At 60.7% G+C, this 19,906-nt stretch overlaps 1 protein-coding gene across 2 annotated transcripts in view; it reads right to left on the bottom strand.

Moving 5' to 3' along the window:
• Positions 1–395: 395 nt before the first annotated feature.
• The window catches only part of PKP1 (plakophilin 1), a 46,106-nt gene continuing 26,595 nt past the window's right edge, over positions 396–19,906 (bottom strand). Inside the window, exons 3-14 of one of the 2 annotated variants that reach the window (XM_084980750.1) lie at positions 19,301–19,695; positions 15,738–15,882; positions 14,484–14,691; positions 13,590–13,767; positions 11,689–11,803; positions 10,136–10,291; positions 9,330–9,506; positions 8,017–8,170; positions 7,506–7,692; positions 6,965–7,049; positions 4,487–4,590; positions 396–2,833 (exon numbers count right to left, since the gene is read on the bottom strand). In XM_084980750.1, the coding sequence (XP_084836876.1) occupies positions 4,516–4,590; positions 6,965–7,049; positions 7,506–7,692; positions 8,017–8,170; positions 9,330–9,506; positions 10,136–10,291; positions 11,689–11,803; positions 13,590–13,767; positions 14,484–14,691; positions 15,738–15,882; positions 19,301–19,695 (1,875 nt within the window). In that variant the 3' untranslated portion in view covers positions 396–2,833; positions 4,487–4,515. Of the gene's footprint in view, positions 2,834–3,632; positions 4,145–4,486; positions 4,591–6,229; positions 7,050–7,505; positions 7,693–8,016; positions 8,171–9,329; positions 9,507–10,135; positions 10,292–11,688; positions 11,804–13,589; positions 13,768–14,483; positions 14,692–15,737; positions 15,883–19,300; positions 19,696–19,906 lie in introns of those variants that run through there. The other variant, XR_014818275.1, reaches the window with a different exon arrangement.

Here is a 19,906-nt window from a genome sequence, read left to right as displayed (position 1 = left end):
GGGTCTTGTGACCTCCAGCCAGTCCCACAGACCCAGGAAGAACACCTTTCGGTGAACGTGAGCTCCATGAATAGCCCCTGCAGTTCGATATCCCCTGGACGTGTCCCCTTGAGGTGGCATCCCTGTCATAAGCTGTGGCATTGGGCATCTGTCCATTCTCTGAGCTGCACGTTACTACCTGTAAGGTCAGGGCACCAGCATCCCAGAGCTGAGGATGGAATGTGGGGCTCCGAGTGGGGACATGGGTCCTCCCCCTCCCCCAGTGCCCCCACTCCCACCCCCATGTGCTGCCCTGAGTCCCTGCCGGGCAGGGCCAGCAAGAGAAGCTCCCGGGAGAAGGTGAACGGCCCCTTCGGTCCTCATCAGCTCCCCAAATAACCCACGGCTTGAAAATGTTCAAAGAAACGCCAGCGATTTATTGATTTAGTATATTTCCAAAGAAGCAAACACATAGAATAGCCCACAGGGAAACTGGGCCTGGCCAGCCAAGGTTCTTACACAAACGCAGAGCAGCGGGCACGACAGGCTGCAGCGGGGCCCAGGTTTCCCTCTCTGCCCATCGTGAGCCCCCGCCTAGGCCACCCACCCACCCCGCCTCTGGGTCAGGCCCCAGGCTGGAAAAGAGAGCAGCGCTACCCCTGAGACCCTGAGCTGGAGTCCGTGCTGCTGGGCCGGCTACTGGTGGCCAGTGACTGGATCTGCCTTTAGCATGGGAGGCCCTGGGTCGGGACAGGACAGGGAGACCCTGAGCAGTCTGGTGTCCCCTTCACCCCGACCTGGCTACATGTGGGGGTGTCCTGTGCTGGGTGTTGAGTCTGGCAGCCCTGGCAGCGTGAGGCCAATTGGTGCTTCCACTGCCCTGGGCCTCAGGCCCCTTGCTGCCTTCAGGAAATGCATCCACAGGCCCCTCCCAGCTCTGCTTCTTCCAAAGTGATGGGCCCAGCTGGCCAGAGTCACGAGAGAGGTGACCTAAACCAGGCCTAGCTGTCCCCCTGGAGAGACTGATAAGCCGCCCCTCCCCAAGGCAGAGGCTGGGCCCCGGCTCTTGGCCCTGCTGGGAAAGGAGAACTTCCCTGAGGCTGTGCAGACTCACTGGTCACAGGCTGTTTCCCTGTCACCCTGATGGGACTGGCCGGTCCTCTCACACTGGCCGGGTCTGGAGCCAGAGACCTGGGCGTCCCCTTTCCTCCAGGACAACGTAAGGGCCAGGTCTGGGCTCTTGATCACTGATGTATCTGGGCGCTTATAACCTGCCTGGCTCCGAACGGGTTTCCTCTGGGTCCCCAGGGCTGGCGGAGGGGACACTCTGCCATGACCTGTTGCCCCTGGGCCCCAAGAGGGAGGCAGGCCTCCATCCTGAGGGACAAGGAGGCTTGTGTCCCTGACTCCAGCACAGAGGACACCACTGGGTGGCCTGTCACCGTGTGTCTGCCCTGGTCCTGCTGCCGTGTCACTCAGCAGGTGGGTCCTGGGTCCAGAGGTGTTTTCAGTTCTGACTGCTGGGTGGGCGGTGGGGCTGGACGGGGGACAGGGCAGATGGGGAGGAGGCTGGGTGGGGGGGCAGGGGTGAGGAGGGTAGGCCCAGGCAGCCAGTTCCCACTGGTCACCACTGGTGCCACTTGGCAAGGCAGCTGCAGCCCAGGAAGGCCAGGGGCAAGGCGTCCTGCTCAGCCTTATCTCACAGACGACGGGCTATTTACACAAGCCTTCCTCTGCTTCTCAGCTGAAATGCTCAGGAGTCTGGTGTCTCAGGGTCTCAGGGTGGCTGGTGCCCCTGCCAGGCCTTTTATCACACTCCCCCCCCTGGTTTTCACAAAGTAGAGAGATGGCAGGGTTTGGGGAGGGAGAGGCCGGCCTCTGGCGGGGGTGGGGGCTTGTTCCGCCTCATGCAACAGCTCCCTTCCTGGTCTGTCCAAATTCCTTTCCTCCAAGTCTCCTGGGACCCAAACCCTCCCTCCCTTGGATCCCGGAGGCATGCAGGGAGTGTCCTCTTGGGGACACCCACGGGAGGCTGGAGCAAGTCCGGCCCCAGCCCAGCTCACGTTCTGCTGGGAGAATGAGGACCCAGCAGCCATTCGCTGACCAGCTCCTAGGCTTGAAGCATTATCTTGCCTTCTTCCTTCTGCCAGTGGGGTGCTTCCCAGGCCACACCTGCTCCGATGGGACACAGTCCGAGAGAACGGCCAGCCCCTCCTGGCTCCTGGGACAGACCTCATGCGGCAGAGCAGGCGTCCTGCCAGCCCTGGTCCCGCAGCCCCGCGGAGAGGCGGCCAATCATATTAGATTTTCCCAGGATCTGCACGGAACCCACCAGCCTCCCTGACGGCAAAGCGGCCTCCTGCAGGTGGGGTGGGGCGGGGCGGAGGCGGGGAGCCCCAGCCCCATTACCCTTCCCCGCCCCCCACAGGACTCCTGGTGAGTTTGGCCCTGATGGGGCCCCCTCCCTGCAAACACACTTCAGGCAGCTCAACCCAAAGCACCTGCTGTCCATGCCAGGAGCGCGACCAACAGCTCAGCTGGTGCTGTGCAGGGGGCCGTGCTTCTAGCACTCACGCACACGCACACGCACACACTGTACACGCGTATATATACCATTTCTCAGCGAAAGAAGTATTAACATCAGACAGAAACCCCCTTAACTCAAGAAAGGCCCCCCCGCCCTCCCCAACCCCCATCGCCTATCAATTCCCCCCCCCGCCCCCGGAAAAAAAGGAATCTAAAAATATTTTCATTATCCACAGCATCCCGATTTGCTTTCAGCTGTGTTTGAACGTTTCCGAATACTGTGCAGGTGGGCAGAAGACCCGTGGCTTCTCAGCTAGTCACGTCACGTCTGGAAAAGGAGCAGGTCTCCGGTTAGCACCCATGGGGTTGGGGACACGTCTGCACTGCCGGCCTCGCCACACTGTCCCCTCCCGCTGGGCCTGAGACCGGGGTCGGGGCACCCTTGACACCTTCCTAGGTTGCTCCTGTTGGGGCAGAGGTGCCCCTGTGCCCACTTGCCCTGCCGCAGTGGCCAGCAGAGGGCCGAGCATCTCTAAGGAGCGCAGGAGGCAGCTGCTGGCTTGGTCTCCTCTTTTCCTATTGTTGGGCCCATTTGCCGGGAGAGGCAGTCTGAAGTCGAGGTGAGCCTCTGTCTCAACCAGAGTTACAGCCCCTTCCCCAGCAGGCCCCTCTGTAGGTGCTGCAGCCTGTGTGTTGGAAGGCAGCTGGGGCACTAGGAAGTCTCCTTTAGCTCAGAAGACCTTGTCCTCATCCCTGGCTCTTTGCAGAGATGGAGCCACCTCTGTGGCCCTGCAGGGTTGATGGCGTCTGGTTTGAGTCTCTATGTGCGGCCCTAGGCTTTCCTACATCAGAATTACTTTGTCTTTTTCTTTTGGTCTTTTCCAGGGCCACACCCGCAGCATATGGAGGTTCCCAGGCTAGGGGTCTAATCAGAGCTGTAGCCACTGGCCTACACCACAGCCACAGCAACAGATCTGAGCCACATCTGCAACCTACACCACAGCTCACGGCCATGCCGGCTCCTTAACCCACTGAGTGAGGCCAGGGATCGAACCCACAACCTCATGGTTCCTAGTTGGATTCATTAACCACTGAGCCATGGCAGGAACTCCAAGAATTACTTTGGATTTTTCATTTTTTTCTTTTTCAGGGTGACACCTGTGGCATGTGGAAGTTCCCAGGCTAGGGGTCGAATCAGAGCTGTAGCCGCTAGCCTCTGCCAGAGCCACAGCAACGTGGGATCCAAGCCGCATCTGCAACCTACACCACAGCTCATAGCAATGCTGGATCCTTAGTCCACTGAGTGAGGCCAGGGATTGAACCTGCATCCTCATGGATACTAGTCAGGTTCGTCAACCACTGAGCCACGAAGGGAACTCCCTGGATGTTTTCTTTAAAATGTATATTCCTGGCCCCAACTCTGGAGCCACTGAGTCAGAACTGCTGGGATTGGGACCAGGAGTGTGTGGTTTATCTGCGTTTCAGGTGAGTCTAAGGAAGAACTTGGCTTAGCGTCTCTGTCAGAGAAAACTGCATCTGAGTTTCTGCTCCCTAGACTCATCTGGTGGAAAGAAGCTTGCCCTCATAGCAGGCATGATGCAGAACTGCAAAGTGGATTAGCAAAAGGCAAGCAGGGGAGCTGTAGAGGCCCAAATCCAGAGTGACACTGTGTGACTGCAGGAGCGCCCTTCACACTGTAGCCCACATGAATGGCACTCCTTGGGTTTGGCAGTGCACAACCTATACAACTGTACCCAGCAGACCTCTGGCCTGTTGATGCTAGCAGGATGTTGCATATCCCCAGTGTCCTTGTGGGATGGTCAGTGGCCCCCTGGCAAGGCCTCAAATGACCTGTGTCATTCAGATCAAAGGATGCAGCTGTGTCCCTGGGGGGCATGGCCTGGCCCCTCTTTCTGAGCCTGGTCGAGGCACAGCAGGGGTCCTTGGAGGCGCCCCCTACCATGGGTGGGCCGATTCTCACCTGCAAGCTGAGCTTGCGTGGGCAGCCTCTTAGAACCGGGAGGTGAAGTTCCTGAAGGTGTTGGCCCCGGGAAAAGCTCCCAACATGTTCCTGTCGAAGCCTTGCTGTGGGAAGAAGTGGCAGCCGCATGAGGGCATCTGTGGGGTCAGAGGCTGCCCCCAGAGCACCCTCGGCTTGATGCAACCCTCTGGACGCGCTCCGTGTGTTGGCGCTAAAACCAGCCTCATGATCCTGCGACTGAGCACAGGGCCAGGCACACCCATGTGTCAGTGAGCTTGGCCCGGCCTTTGCACGCTGGAACGTCCATTCTGCCTTCGTGGACATCCGAATCAAGGTATTAAGGGTTTAGCTAGCGGTTGGTACTCTAGAACAGCTACCAAAATCAGATAAGAAAAGTCGTTTTCTGTCCTCTCAACGTCCCTGCTTTTTTCCCCTTAAATCTCAACAAGAGCTCTTGGCAGGGACTTTGTGTCTGGCGCCCTCCTGCTCCCCCACCCTATACTGGAGAGGCAGGGCTGGAGCCCGGAGCAGGAAATGCCCCTCACAGGCTCTGTTCTCCAGCCCTGAGTGCCTGCCTGCTGAGTACAGGCCGAGTTTTACTCCTGTTATGTCTCCTAGCACATAGCAGGTGCTCAATAAATGCTTTAGGGTGACTGAGGACAGCCCTTGAGAAGGGGTGCCTGGTGCTAGCCCTGGGCTCTGGGACCTCATTGGTTTCACTGTCCTGTGGGGACACGGGGGGCCCGAGGCAGGGGGCTCAAAGCCCTGGTCCCAGTGGCCTGGGCACAGACCACGTGATCACCACTCCCCATGTGCCAGCTCCCTCCTGCTGAGCTTGTGAGACCTCGTGGGAGGTCCCAGGAGAGACTAGTCCAGGGTCCCAGCCACTCCCTGAGTCAAGACCAACGCCAGGGCCCTGACTCCCTGCTCTGCAAGAGGGACAAGGGCCCATGGCTGCCTCACTGCACTGTGACCGCCCAGTGACCGGCAGATGGTGGCAGAAGCACCGACCCAGTCCGGTCAGGCCTGAGGTCCAGCGTGGCTAGAGGGGGAGTGGGGATGACAATGAAGCTGGGAAAGGCACAGAAGGACCCCAAGGGCTTCCCTGTGTGTCCTGGGTGGGCATGGCCTCCGTTCCTCGCGGCCAGCTGGAGCAGCTGGAGGAAGCCCCCACCGGTCATCTCACCCACCTCCCCTCCTCTTGGCCTCCCAGGACCCTCCTCCCACTGTGGGAAAAGAGCAGGACATGGGCCACCACTGGCTGTGGCTGCACCAGCCCTTGGTCACCTTCGATCACGTGGCTCCATGGCCCTGCCCATCTCCCGGCTGCGCTGGGGAGGAACGGTCCTCTTTCTGCCCGGGTGGCTGGTCTTCCATCCCGTCGCCCACTGACAAGCAGCCCCTGATGCTCCAAGACCCCGTCCTCCCACCCCGCACCTTCCTCGCCCTCCGGCAGCCCCTTCACCTTCTCTGCACAAATGTCATTAAACAGGTGGCTTTTTACCCTTTCTTTTGTCTCCCTTCCCTCTGGCCAAATGGAGATGATCAGGTCCCCTCCTGCCTCCCCCTCCCCCGCAGTGGACCTGGCGCCCCCTCCCCTGCTGCCCCTGCCCCGTCTCCCCCTGGTAGCATTGCCTGCCATGCCCTGAAGTCGCCAGAGACATGCAGATCTCAGATCCAGGCCCTTCCTGTTTCCGTGTCCTGGACCACCAGTAGCCCCAGAAACGGTGCCCCGCTCCGCACTGCCTCCTACCACGTGTCTTCACCCCTTCCTGGCCCCTCTCCTGCAGCCCCCAGGGGAGGGACTTCTCCCTGCTCTGCCCTGGACCCAGAGACTTTTCCACAGACACGTGCCCTGGGGGTCCTGTCCCCTCCCCGGCTTCTCCCACCTGAACAACCACTGCCGCCTGAGCTGTGCACAGCCTTGCCCTTCTCCCCAGGCCCCCACCCACCCTCCAGACTCCCCTCCCCAAACCGGGGCTCCATTCACTCCTCCCTCAAAGCCCGCCCCACCCTGCTGATCCATCTCTAGTGCAGGTAACCACAAGGTGACTCCTTCCTTCGGCCCCCTGCCCTTCATGTCCACGCGCTGCTGCCTAAAGAGCAGTGACCACCGGATGGGAACAGAGCATCAGTGTGAAGGACCTGACCGTGAAGGCCTTGAGGACAAATCCAGCAGCCCCGTCCCGTCCACTCTGCCCCCCACAGGGTGGGCTTCCTGGTGCTGCTTTCAGCATGAAACCCTCTTCTGCAAACCCCAGTGGCCGCCCAGGGCCAAAAGCAAACCTTCCGGGGACCTCGGGCCTTGCACACTTCCTTGGCTTCCTCTGCCCCCATCCAGGCTGAGATGTGACAGCGCCTGGATCACGGTCACAGTCAGGCACGTCCATCTGCTCCTCCCAACCCACATGGATCTGAGTCAGTGCCAAGCAGGTGCGGGAAAGCCTTGCCGACAGGGGTTTCAGGTGTGGCCCTTACCTGTCTGAGGACCCCCTGCAGCTCCTTGCTGGACCACATGTCAGACAGGAGGAGTCGGGCAGCCTCTGCAGCCTTGGGGGAGGCACTGTGCAGGCGGAAGTTCATTTGGGGTAAGACTCCAGGAGACTCGAGGGTGAACACATGCCCCTTTCCTCCCCCTCAGGTCCTCCAGGGGAGGTCCCGGGGTGCCTGATGGATCCTCAATCCCACCTGGAGGTCCCCCGGGACTCTCTCTGGGGTCCCATCCTCTCCCCTGGCCTGTCCCGGGAGGAGAGAGCCGCTGGGAGCAGCATACAGTTTCTGCACAGCTGGGTCTGTAGCCCCCGGTGCCCCCTGCTGGCCTGTGAGGACTCAGTGTCCCTCAGGTCCCCGCCGAGAAGCGTGCTGCCTAGGGGCCTGGATGCAGGACCCCGGCTTGTGGCGCCTCCCCCAGGGCCAGCTCCCTGTGGGTTCCCCCTGAGCCGCAAGGCTCCTCTCCATGCTGCCTTCTCAGGGCTGCGCTTGGGGACGGGCGGGGCGGCAGGGGTCCCACCCCACCCACCTGCTGCGACACAGGTTGATGACATTGTTGATCATGTTGCTGGAGAAGTACTGCTTGGCCATCTGTGGTTGGGAGGCCATCAGATTCCTCACGGTGTAGCAGGCCGACGACAAGATGTCTTCCGAGTTGCTGGTGTTGCCGGTGTGACTGGTGAGGAGTCGGGTCACCTCTGGGAATACCTGGTTCCCTGGGACAGAAAGGAGCAGAGGGCATGGGGTAAGTGGCCGAGGGTTCCGCTTGGGACCACAGTCCCAAGCTGCCCTCAGCCCGGCCCCAAGCAAGGTGGTCCCTCGAGGCTCAATTCCAGCTCCAACCGGGCTCAGGACCATCTGGACACCGCACGGCAGCCCCTGTGCCCGGGCGACCTGCACTTCCTACTGCCAGCCCTCTCCCGGGCCAGCTTCCCCTCCCAGGAGGCTCCTCCAGGGAGCTGATAGAGGGGCCCTGCCAGCAGGCTCTGGAAGCTGGGAGTCAGGTCCCTTGTTGGGGGTGGGGGGCGGTGGTCACTCACCCATCACTCTGTGCAGCACAGGGTGGCGGGACATGTTGCTTAGGAGGGAGGCACCAGACCTCACCACGTCTGAGTTGCCGGACTGCAGGAGGCGGGCGATTTGCGGCAGGCCCTTCTCCTTCAGCCCGATCAGCTGGCTCATGCCACTGGACATCTGCAGAAAAGGACGTGTGAGGCCCTAGCCTGGGCGGCCCCGGTGCCAGGGCGGGCAGGAGAGGGCCAGTCACCCCAAACCAAGGAACCCCAGGACTTCCCCTCTCACATTGGAAGCCCCGGCAAAGACAAGCACACACCTGGGTGTTCACGCCTGGGTAACTGCAGCACAAACCAGGGCAGAGGCACCTGCACCTCACCTGGGCAGCCTGGAGCCCAGGTCAGGGCTGGGAGGGAGGGAGCTCCCGGCCCCTCCCTCAGGTGGGGTGGGGTGGGGCATCAGGATCAACCTCCAGACCGAGCCAGTGCCAGTGGCCGCCACTCGGCCATTGCCTGGGCACGCCTGCCTCCTTCCCCACTGTACGCGCTCACGTGAAGCCTGTGTCAAGGGCATCTGCCACCTAGACAAGGGTCACCGTCTGCTGCCAACCCCCTGGCCCTGCAGAGTCAGCACGGACTTTTTGAGAGCTTGCAAGTGGAGGAGCGATAAGAGGGGCTGGGCTGCATGGAGATGCCACCCAGGGTCCCCGGGACACAGGCCAGTCCATCCCGGCCTCTGGCAGCAAAGCCATCCTGGCCGTATCTGGTCCAGGCTGCTGTGGGGTTCTCGAAGACCCCCAGCCTCCTCTCACAGTGGAGAGGTTCTCCTTCAGCCTCTACGCACCCCGTCCTGCTTCCGCCCGACCCCCTTCTGCCCTGAGCCCAGGGGAGGAGGGTTGGCCTGCACCCCCACCCGTTCCATCACGTCCTCTAGACTGTCTTTGGCTCAAAACCACTCCTGATTCTCCCACATCTCCCTCTGGACCTGCCCGTACCCCAAGCCCTTAACTTCCACTGCTATCGAGTCAGCAAACAGGAGACCCCTCCTGTCATAAACGCACCCCTCATCCTTGTCTCCTGCCCCAGGCATGGCTGGAAGACTGGACCCACGAGGCAGACAGAACCCAGGAGGGCTGGGTTCCACCGCCCTGTCTTCCACCTGACCCTTCCCAGAGGCTGGAGGTTTCCGCCCCCTCCTCATGTCCCCAGGACCTGGCCTCCAGCAAGCGGGTTCGGGCCAGACCCTGGACTCAGGCAGGGATAGGCTGGTGGGGAGCAGGGGGCGGAGCCTGGGCTGCAGGGGGAAAGGGGGCGGGGCGTCGTAGGGGCGGGGCGCTCACCAGCCCCTTGCTGGCTGTCAGGTTCTGCAGGGCGCCTGCGCACGCCTCCAGGGTGGCGTCCTTCTTGCTCTTGCCCATGAGGTTTAGGTAGGTGCGGATAGCGTCGGAGTGGTACAGCCAGCTGCTGCCCTTGGGGTTGGGCTCCTCCTCGGGAAGCGGGCAGTCGTAGTTGTTGTTCTGGGGACGAGATGCCAGATCCTAGGTCAATAGGGCCGAGCAGGTGTTCTGCTCCCCCAGCCATGGTCGTGGTTCCTGGACAGGGAAGTACCCGCTGCCCCTTCCTCCCAGCACTGTGGCTGCTCCAAGGTGAGGCATGGCCGTGCTCTCTGCCATCTTCAAGGGGGCACAGAGCACCTCTGGGGCTGGGCCCCACATCCCGCTGTGGGGTGGCTTTGGGTCTCACTCCTTGATGCCTCCTGCCCTCTCAGAGTCACAGCCCAAACTTGACTGCCCAGTGGAGGCAGCCAGCCCCCCACAGCGCCCCCTCTGCTTCTGGGGGCTCAGGGGAGACCTGGGGGCTCAGGGGTCAATGGGAGCCGACAGCCCCCCATTCCTCAGGGGTGACAGAGAAGAGGGGGACTTCGGGGCCTGCAAACCCTGGGCTGGAGCTTCTGGCTTCTGGGTCCCCAGGACACACACAGACCCCTGGGTCGTGGGTGAGATGGAGCTCACCAGCTCCTAGCCCTGTGTCCCCCAAGGTTGGGCAGGGGTCCCTGGGGCTGGTCTCCGGCTCCAGCAGGGCAGAGGGGCAGGGAGGGGGAGGCAGTGGGCAGGGACTCCCAGGAGGGAGGGACACTTGCGCTCACCATCATCCTGTCGCTCTTGTTGCTGAAGCAGCCGGTGGAGGACTTCTCGGTGTAGGTGTTACGGGCATTGTAGTCCAGCTGGCGGTAGCGGGTGGGCACCTCGGCGTCCAGGCGATAGGAGAGGTTGTGCAGGATACACATGCAATTCTCCACAGACTGGGGGCGGAGCAGAGGGGCGCTGAGCCTCGTCACCCCGCCCCCTGGCTCAGTCCCGCCACAGCCAGCCCCCTGCGCTGCTCCGAGGAGGACAGCAAGACCCCGCAGTAGGCTGAGAAGGTCACCAGGGACGCTTCCCAGGACCTACCATGCCCAGCTGTGTGAACATGAGTGACCGGCTGCACATGTCTCGGCCTCAGTTTCTTCAGCTGTAACAGGGGACAGAAGCCACCTGCGACCCTGGCTACAGGGGAGGTTCACCATGGAAAGTGCAGGCAGGAGGCTGAGCTCTGTGATAGGCTGCTGCCTCTGCTGCCTTCGCCAACGGGCTGATGGCCAGCCTGGCTCTGGGAGACACATCCATCAGGAGCTGCCCCAAGCTCCTCGTCAGGTTCAGAGCCATCAAGTCCCCATGACACCACCAGCCCCTCTGTTAAGGGCTGGGCTTCGGCTTCCAGGATCAAAGGTGCCCTCCATCCCAAGAAATCAGTGCCCAGGAGCAGGGACCTGGCACCCAGTGCTTCCCAATGGCAGCTGTTCCCAGGTCTTTGCCGCTTTCCTTTCATACAGGCCCCTGGGCGGCGTGAGAAAGCAGATCCGCCCCCCCAGTGTCTGGTTCTTCTGGGCTTCGAGAGCCCCTGATGTCCAGGGCCCCAGGGTCACCCAGGTGGAGGGGTTGTTCCATCCCAAGCAGAGAATCACAGTGACAGCTGAGCAGACAAGGGACAGGCTCTCTCCTGCTGTCACTTCCAACAGAGGGAGCAGGCGACAAGCCCCTCTCCAGGAAAACTGAGTGCAGGATGCAGGGGCCGTGACACCGGGCCAGCCCCCCGGGGACCTCTTGCTCACTATCACCGCTGAGTGGAAGGACCTCAGCCTTCAGGTTGTCCTCCTGCCATGATTTCCCCTTTCTGCTGCCTGGGCGGGGGTCCAGGGTCCCGGGGGCGGAAGTGGCTCAGAGGACCCAGGCCCTGGGCCGGCAGCAGATGCCTGCTGGGAGCGCACCCTGAGCTAGGTGCTCGCTTTGTGTTTTGCTAATTAACTGAGTCCCCAAAACAACCCCTCAGGGAGGTACGTGGTAGACGGTGACCAACTTCATTTACGCAAAAGGGGCACCACGGAGCAGAGGGTGAGGGAGGGGATCTACCCCCCCTGCCCGCCAGGGAAGGGACGGGGCGCTCAGCATCCAGATGAGCACCCTCGCTGGCCAGGCTCTGGGCTCCTTCCCACCACCAGGTACTGCCTTAGAGGCTCCCAGGAGGGCAGACCAGCCCCGGAGTCTTTGAGAGAACGCCGGGACCTGGAGTCCCACTGATTGGAGAGGAGACCCTGGGCCTTGGGGCTCTGGGCAGAGAAGAGTCTGGGGGTGGGGGGTGTCACCCGGGGGCCACGCTCACCTTGTCATCACAGCGACTGGCCGCCACGCAGTTCTGGACATAGGCCATGAGGGAGTCAATGAGCCCCGTGTAGTTTCGCATGGTCTGGCGGCCTGCATCCGCGGAGCTCAGGTTCCTGGAGGGGGCGGGCGAGCGGGCAGGTGGGAGAAAGGGAAGGAGGGAAGGAGGGATGGGGGAGGAAGCGGGGAGGGGAGATGCAGGGAGCAAGGGAAGGCAGAAGGGGGGGTTGGGGCACAGGGAGAGCAGATGCAGAGGAAGGAGCCAGGGGGAGGGGGCGGAGGATGGAGGATGTGGTGGGATGGGGAGGGGGCGGGGGGAGGAGGGGACAGGGAGGAAGGAGGAGGGAAACGAGGAGGAAGGGAGGAAAGAAACACCTTTCAGGCTATTCTGCCCAGGCCTGGCTCAGGCTGGGATGGGGTCTCGGGTCTCGTTTGAACTTGGTGCTTGTCATCCTTCTCTGTCCCCTGGGGTCCAGGCTGGAACTTGTTTTTTTTTTTTTTTTTTAATTTATATTTTATGTATTTATTTTGCTTTTTAGGGCCACTCCCAAGGCAGATGGAAGTTCCTGGGCTAGGGGGTCGAATCAGAGCTACAGCGGCCAGTCTATACCACAGCCACGGCAACGCGGGATCCCAGCCGTGTCTGTGCCTACACCACAGCTCACCGCAACTCCAGACCTTTAACCCACTGAGCGAGGCCAGGGATAGAACCCGCAACCTCATGGTTCCTGGTCAGATTAACTTCCACTGCGCCACAACGGGAACTCCACCTAGGCTGTGACTTTTATGTGTCATGGCTCTGGTGCTGCTGGAGCCCAGGGTATGCACCCTGCCCTCGTAGCACTTGGGGCAGGGAGCTTGGCTGGCCAGTGTGCCCCTGGGGGCAGCAGAATCTCTGTGGGGTGCTGGGGGGTGACCCGAGCTGAGGCGATGCCCCTCCTGGCGGAAGCCATGTTCTGCCCACAGCAGCGCTCTTCCCAGAGCAGTCTGGGCCCTCTGCCTGGTGCAGGGGGAGTGGCTCCCGCCACCCATAAGTCCCCCATGACCCTGGCTTTGCATGTCCCCAGCCTCTCCAATGCCTGGAGGCTGCTGCCCAAGGCAGGCAGGAAGGAGCCCAGGCCAACCGCACCCTGGTCTTTGGGCTTCTGGGAGTGGGGAGGAGGACAAAGCCCCTTATAGCAGGTGAGACCCCAGGGGGATTTGCTCCACGGCTCCGCCTCCAGGCCTGCTCGTCCCCCAGCGTGTAAACCCCCTCCAAGAGGGAGCACACCCAGGTCCCTCCGCCAGCAGGCCCCAGGGCCCTTGCTACACCCTGGGGCAGAACTCAGGAGACTTTGGGCAAAGCGGTGCCAACCCCATGCCAAGCAATATGACGGCAGATAGTGGCATCACAGCCCGGAAGTGACCCCTGGGGAGCCAGCCAGTGGACTTTTTTTTTTTTTTTTTGCTTTTTAGGGCCGCACCTGCAGCATATGGAGGTTCCCAGGCTAGGGGTTGAATCGGAGCTGCAGCTTTAGGCCTCCACCACAGCCATGGCCACGCGGGATCCTCAACCCACTTAAGCAAGGCCAGGGATGGAACCCGCATCCTCATGGGGTTCAAAACCCGCTGAGCCACAATGGGAATGCCCTTTTAAATTTTTTATTTAGTTTTCAGTGGATTTTTATCTAAAAGGACACTCTTCCAGACTGCCCAAAAAAGGCCTACCCGTGAGTGGAGGAGGGGGACACCTGAGCCAGCTTTTGGATCTTCAGATCCAGGGGCACCTCTGCTCTGCACCCACGCTTGTCTCAAGGAGGTCGTGAGATCTTGAGTCAAATCCAAGGAGGTTGGGACCGTACCCCAAGTCGGGGGGGAGTCGAGGCGCTGTTACCCTCCCCCACGGGCGCCCTCCACCCTCACCTCAAGCAGCCTGTCGCGTTGAAGAAGACCTCGGGGTCCACGGTGTCCCGGGACAGGTTGCTGTTGCCGTCACGCCAGCCGGAGAAGGGGATGATGACTCGGTCGGCCAGGACCGGCAGGGCGTCTGCGATCAGCTCCTCCTTGAGCTCGTCCGTGGAGGACAGGTTCCACAGCAGCCCTGGAGTGGGCACCACCAGCTCAGGAAGGCCCCATCCTCGGGGCCACCCCACCCCCGAACAGCACATCCTGGACCGGCCTCAGCTACCCAGTCTGCTGTCTGATGGTCTCAGGAGCCCACCACCCCACGTCTCCACAAGCCAGCAGGTTCTTGGGGGCAGAGCAGCTAGAATTCTCTATGTGGGTCAGAGTGACACGCATTTGGAAGTGGATCAATAACATCTGATGGATCAGTGTTTTCTGATAGAAATGCCAGCACTCGGGATCAGCTCCTGTTCTCTGCCTGCCACCAAAAGTCATCCCTAAAATTGCGACTCGGTACGTGCTCTCACCCTCCTGTCCAGTTCCAGGCCCCTGTGTCCCCATCCTGAGTGCTCGTCAGCTCCTGCTCTGGACACAGCTAGCTGCTTAGGACCTGCGAGCTCCGCCCTCTTCCCCTGGCCTGCACTCCTCAGGGTCTGCTGACGGGATCCTGCCTGATGACCAGCCTTCCGCCTACCCTTTCCCTCAGAAAGACTGGGATCCCACACACGTCGATAGATGGATGATGGCTGGAGGGACAGGATGGGGCCACCGACGGGGACAACACTTATCTGCAGCCCATGGGGGTCCCAGGATGTCCGCCCGAGGCCGACCCTGCACGATGTGCCCTGGCCCCCTGCCCCCTCCTCGTCCTGGGCCCGTCCTGCGCCACCCACTCCGGGGCTGGGCACCCACCAGTCAGCTGCTTCTGGATCTCTGTGCTCCTGGTTCTCCCCAGGAGGCTGACGGCCTCGCGGATGCCGTTCTGCCGGCGCGTCTCCAGCTTGTTGGTGGTGCTGCGGAACACCAGGTTGCGCAGGGCCCCGGCCGCAGCCTGCTGCACGTTCTGGTTGGGGCTGCGCAGGAGTTCCACCAGCTTGCAGATGCCCCCCAGCTGGTACACCTGCAGGACGGGCGCCGGACAGGGAGGTGAGACCGAGCCGGCCACACTCCACTCAAGGCAGCTTTGCTCGGACAGAAGAGGTCCCTTCAGTTCCCAAATGCCCAGGACAACCCACAAATGTGCAAGCAGTGTGGAGGAACGGTCACCAGCCAGACCAGGGGCCAGGCAGGATTCAGATGCCAGCGCCCTGCATCCCAGCCAGCCAGAACCCCTCGGTGCCCTCCTCCTGGCCCTGAAGTCCTGCCGGGGAGTCTGGGGGTGAGGACCAGATGGGCACACACATAGAAATATGCGCCAGGGTCCTAGGGAGGGCACGCATGGGGGGAGCCTGATGTGGGGGGAGCCTGATGCAGACGGACCCTGAAACTCACATCATACCCTCAGGCCGAGCCTCCAGGTGCCCCACCAGTCACGCGTGGGAGGGAGGTACCCTGGCAGCCACACTCGGGAGGCACAGACAAGCCCTACTCCCAACCAGAGATGAGAGAGGACGATGACATGGAGAGACAGACGGAGAGATGGAGACAGGCAGAGACACAGAGACAGAGACACAGAGACAGAGAAAGACAGAGACAGAGAGACAGATGGAAATAAAGACACAGAGACAGAGAAAGGCAGGGGCAGAGATAGACAGAGACAGACAGAAATACACAGAGACAGCCGGAGGCAGAGAGAGACAGAGACAGAGACAGACAGAGAGAGACAGAGATAGAGGCAGAGACAAGGGTATGGAGGAAATTGAAGGGGAGGAAGTTGTGCCAGTTCCTTAGGGGACTTCGAGAAGGGACTCGTGTCAAACCCATGACTGTCACTCAAGCGTCTCTTCCATGAACGATGGAGGAAACGCAGCTGATGGACGTCTCCCCAAGTGGGGCTCTGATCCCCTCAGAGGATAAGATGCCCGCTCTGGTCTCGGGCACTGCTGGGCACACACCTGCCATGGGCAGCGGGGGTAGAAGGAGCCAATCGCAAGTGTCCCCAGCAGCTCCAAGTGCCAGGCCAGGCTGCCCCGCCGGGCGCAGGGCAGGAGGGGTGCCAAGGCTTACCTGCTGCTTGGCAGACTCGTCCTGGAAGCAGGTGTGCTGGATGTAGTAGGCACCAATGGCCTGGCACTTCTCGTCCTGCGAGCTCAGGTACTGCACGGCCTTCGGGATGGTCAGCCCGCTGCACTCAATATCCTCACTGCAGATCCTGCAGGGCAGGCATGCGGGAGGGTTACAGGGCCTCCCAGGAGCCAGGGTGCAGGGCCTCGGAACCCCCTTGCATGCCCAAGCCGCGGCCTTGGCCGGCCCTCTGCCAGCCAGAACCAGGCAGCCCCTGGTCCATCTGTGGATGGCCCCTCCAGGGAGGGAGAAGACTCGCCCCACGCTGAACACCTGCTGGGATGAGGCCCTGTCATGGGCTCAGTGACATGTCCGAGTGGGCAAGTTACCTCCACCCTGAGAAAAAACCCTGCCCTATTCCTGAGGGAAAGCTCCCCACCCACCCCGCCATCTCGCATGTCTGTGCCTGGAAAATGGAAGAGAATGGCTACAAGCCTGTCCCTCTACCCATGTCCATCGTCCATCCATTCTCCTGCCATCTATCCATCATCACTTCCTCCCTCCATCATTCATCCCCATCCACCCCTCCATCTACTCACCATCTATCCATCATCTCTCCTTCTGTCCTTCCTCCCTCCATCTGCCTATCCATGTCCACCATCTATCCAACCATCCACCATCCATCTTCACTCTCTCCCTCCTTCCATGCATGCATTCACCCATCTTCCCTCCATCCATTCATCCATCCTTCATCACCCATCCATGCATCCATCCAACAACCATCTTCCCTCCCTCCATCCTGCCTCCATCTATCCATCCCTCCATCCATCACCCATCCATGCGTCTATGAATCCATTCATCCATGTATCCATCCACACATCCATCTTCCACCCATCCACCATCTTCCCTCCCTCCCTCCTGCTTTCCTCCATCCATCTCTCATCCATCCCTCTCTCCTTCCCTTCCTCCCTCCATCCATCCATCACCCATCCATGCATCCATCCTCCATCCATCCAACAACCACCTCCCCTCCCTCCACTCTACTTCCATCCATCCATCCATCCATCCATCCTCCATCACCCATCCATCCATCCTCCATCACCCATCCATCCATCCTCCATCAGCTATCCATGCATCCATCCTCCATCCATCCAAAAACCATCTTCCCTCCCTCCACTCTACTTCCATCCATCCATCCATCCATCCATCCTCCATCACCCATCCATCCATCCTCCATCAGCTATCCATGCATCCATCCTTCATCCATCCAAAAACCATCTTCCCTCCCTCTGTCCTGCCTCCATCTATCTATCCATCACTTCACCTATCCAACCATCCATCACCCATCCATGCATCTATGAATCCATTCATCCATGTATCCATCCACACATCCATCCTCCATCCATCAACCATCTTCCCTCCCTCCCACCTTCCTCCATCCATCTCTCATCTGTCCCTCCCTCCTTCCCTCCCTCCATCCATCCATCCATCAATTCATCTATCCATCCATCTATCACCCATCCATGCGTCTATGAATCCATTCATCCATGTATCCATCCACGCATCCATTCTCCATCTGTCAACCATCTTCCCTCCCTCCTGCCTTCCTCCATCCATCTCTCATCCATCCCTCCCTCCATCCATCCATCCATCCATCTGCTCTTGCCTCCCTCCATTTCCAAGTCTAGCTTCTAACTCAAAAGTTCTCACAGCTACTCATTCCATCTTCATGGCCATTACCTTCCTTCTGACCATGATCACTCTTGCTGGAGCTACAGCAGGAGACCCCCACCACTGGCTCTCTGCAGATTAGCGCCCCTAAAACCCACTCGCTGTGTTGTCCCCATCGGCAGCTTCTCCATACTGTAAGTTCAAGTTCAGACTGCTTAAGCTGATATCCAAAGGCATGTGTTAGATCAAACCACATGAAGTGGCTGATAACCAACCTTTTTTTGAGCCACAGAACAAGAACGACCATGTTGTAACCCAAGAGTCTGGCTCTGCCGTGTCCTGCGCACTCCCAGCCCTAACTTGGGTCTGCCCCAGCAAGACCATGCTCTTCTCTGCGCCCTGACCAGGGCTCAGGTGCAGCGTCCTTCCCCTCACCTGGCCCCAGGGGACCCACTCAAGCCCTACTGCTGCGAACCTTATATTGGAAAGGAAGCCTCTCTTCCCAGAGCCCATCTGGCTCCCGTGGCGCTGACTGTGGGCGGCCTCCCCAGCTGTCTGTGACCTGGGTCCCAGAGACAGCAGGGCAGCCCCTTCTTGACCCCCAGCTCTGCCCCCTAGAAATCCATTTTCGGAGGGAGCTGCTCCTCATCTGTACCAGCCTCAAGCCCTTCCATGGCAGGTACCCAGCTCCACTTCTGGATCAGTGACCCACGGGGCAAACCTTGCTCTCCCACCAGCAGCATCCCGCCTGCACCAAGACACCATTGCCCAGCAACTGCCAGTCAGTCGTCATCTCCAAAAGGCCTGTCACTTATCCCTTCTGGGGCTCATCTGGCCCTGCCCTCTGGGCTGCTGGTGTGGGGCAATAGCCAGGGCCAGATGCTGCCCCAGTCAGTGTCCGAGGGACAGGGGAGCTTTCTGAGTCCTTGTCCAGCGCATCCTAAATGCACCTCACAGCCTCCAGGGAGCTGCGTGAGGTCAGCTTTGTAACAATTCTGTGAGTTGGCGGGACAGAGTGGTGTGGGGGCGGGGGGAGCACAGGCTCCAGCATCAGCTGCGTGGCCTCAGGCAAGCAGCCTACTGTCTCTGTGCCTGTTTCGCCTCAGGTTCTAGCCTGGAAGGCTCTGAGGGCTAGGGATGAAGCCTGCAAGGCTCTGGGCTCCGTGGACAGTGGTTAATCCTGCAGCTGCAGGAAAGCCTTGGGCCCTTCTGCTGGTGGCTGTCTCCCTGCTGGACCACAGACCCTGGAGCGTGGTACATGTTCCATGACTGTCAATGAAATGACCAAAGGACCACTGGGAGGTGACAGAGGACAGCTCCAACATTCATGAGGCTCTGAGGCTGGAGGGCAGCCCCCACGACTCCCTCCCCCCGAGACACCATGGCCATCCCCAAGCCACCCTGTGCCCACCCCCCTGCTGTCTATGGCTCTCTCCAGGACCCCTGCTTCATCTCCTGCATCCCCACGTCTGGCACTAGGTCCTGCCAGTTTCTGTCTTTTGTCCTGTAAGACGGCCCCGGCCCCTCTCCCGTGGTTGACCCCAGGGCACATGCGTTTGCTTTTCCAGAACATGGGTAAAGCCTCACCCGCCCAAGCTCAGAGATTCTCAAACTCGGGGCAGAGTTGCGTGGCCCTCCCAGGTCTGGGCAGGGCCTGACAACGAGTCTTTCTCATGAGTTCCCACTGAGGCTAAGGCTGCTGGTCAGTCAGAGGAACACCCTTTGAGAACCCCGTGCCCAGCCGGCCTCACTCTCCCCCCTCCGTTCATTACCGGTGACCTTTAGAGCCACAACACTCGACCTGTGCGTTCAGTGTCAGGGTTCTGGGTCCCTCCCCCCCCCCCCCACCAAGAACTCCCACAGCGCCCCGGTGCCCCCAGCTGAGTGGCACTCACTTGGAGCTGGCCCTCGAGTGGTTGAAGGACAGGTCCTTGCTGCAGGAGACAGGCGGGATGTACACAGGGTCCGGCTTGGGCGTGCAGGAGGGTGGGCACACCGGGTACTTCTTGACGGCCTTCTGGCCGCTGCAGGTGCTGTAGAAGCTGTAGCGGTTCTGGGTGGTCTTGTGGCCCTTGCTGCTCAGCGTGCCCTTGCGCAGGGTGCCCCGGGGGTCGCAGTAGAGGTCGGGTTCGCTGCGGCTGGCTTTGATCTTCTGCATGAAGCAGATGTCGCTGCCCGCGCCCGGGGCGTGGCAGCCGCTGCGGGGGTAGTTCCGGCCCCAGCTCTCCATCTGGCTGTAGGAGCTAAAGCGCCTGTTGTCCGCCTCCCGCTTGAGGGTCCCGTTGTAGATCTGGCCGGAGAAGGGGAGAGGCTCACCAAGGGTCCAACCTGGGATCCTGGCTCCCGTGCCCCCGATGAGGCTCCTAGAGGCCCGGGAGGGCCCCTTGGCCATCAGCTCATAAACTGCTTTTCAAATCACTGGTTGTGACCCGCGATAGATTGTGAAATCAATTTAGCAGACTAGGGCCATTCTTTTTTAAATAGGATTGAATAATAGACAC

The sequence above is a fragment of the Sus scrofa genome, chromosome 10 (genome assembly GCF_054392235.1).
Source record: "Sus scrofa isolate SSC_HxYL_T2T_F1_AM1 chromosome 10, Sscrofa_HxYL_maternal_Yorkshire_Landrace_v2.0, whole genome shotgun sequence".
Taxonomy (NCBI): Eukaryota; Metazoa; Chordata; class Mammalia; order Artiodactyla; family Suidae; genus Sus; species Sus scrofa.
This window is presented reverse-complemented; position numbering and strand designations above follow the sequence as displayed.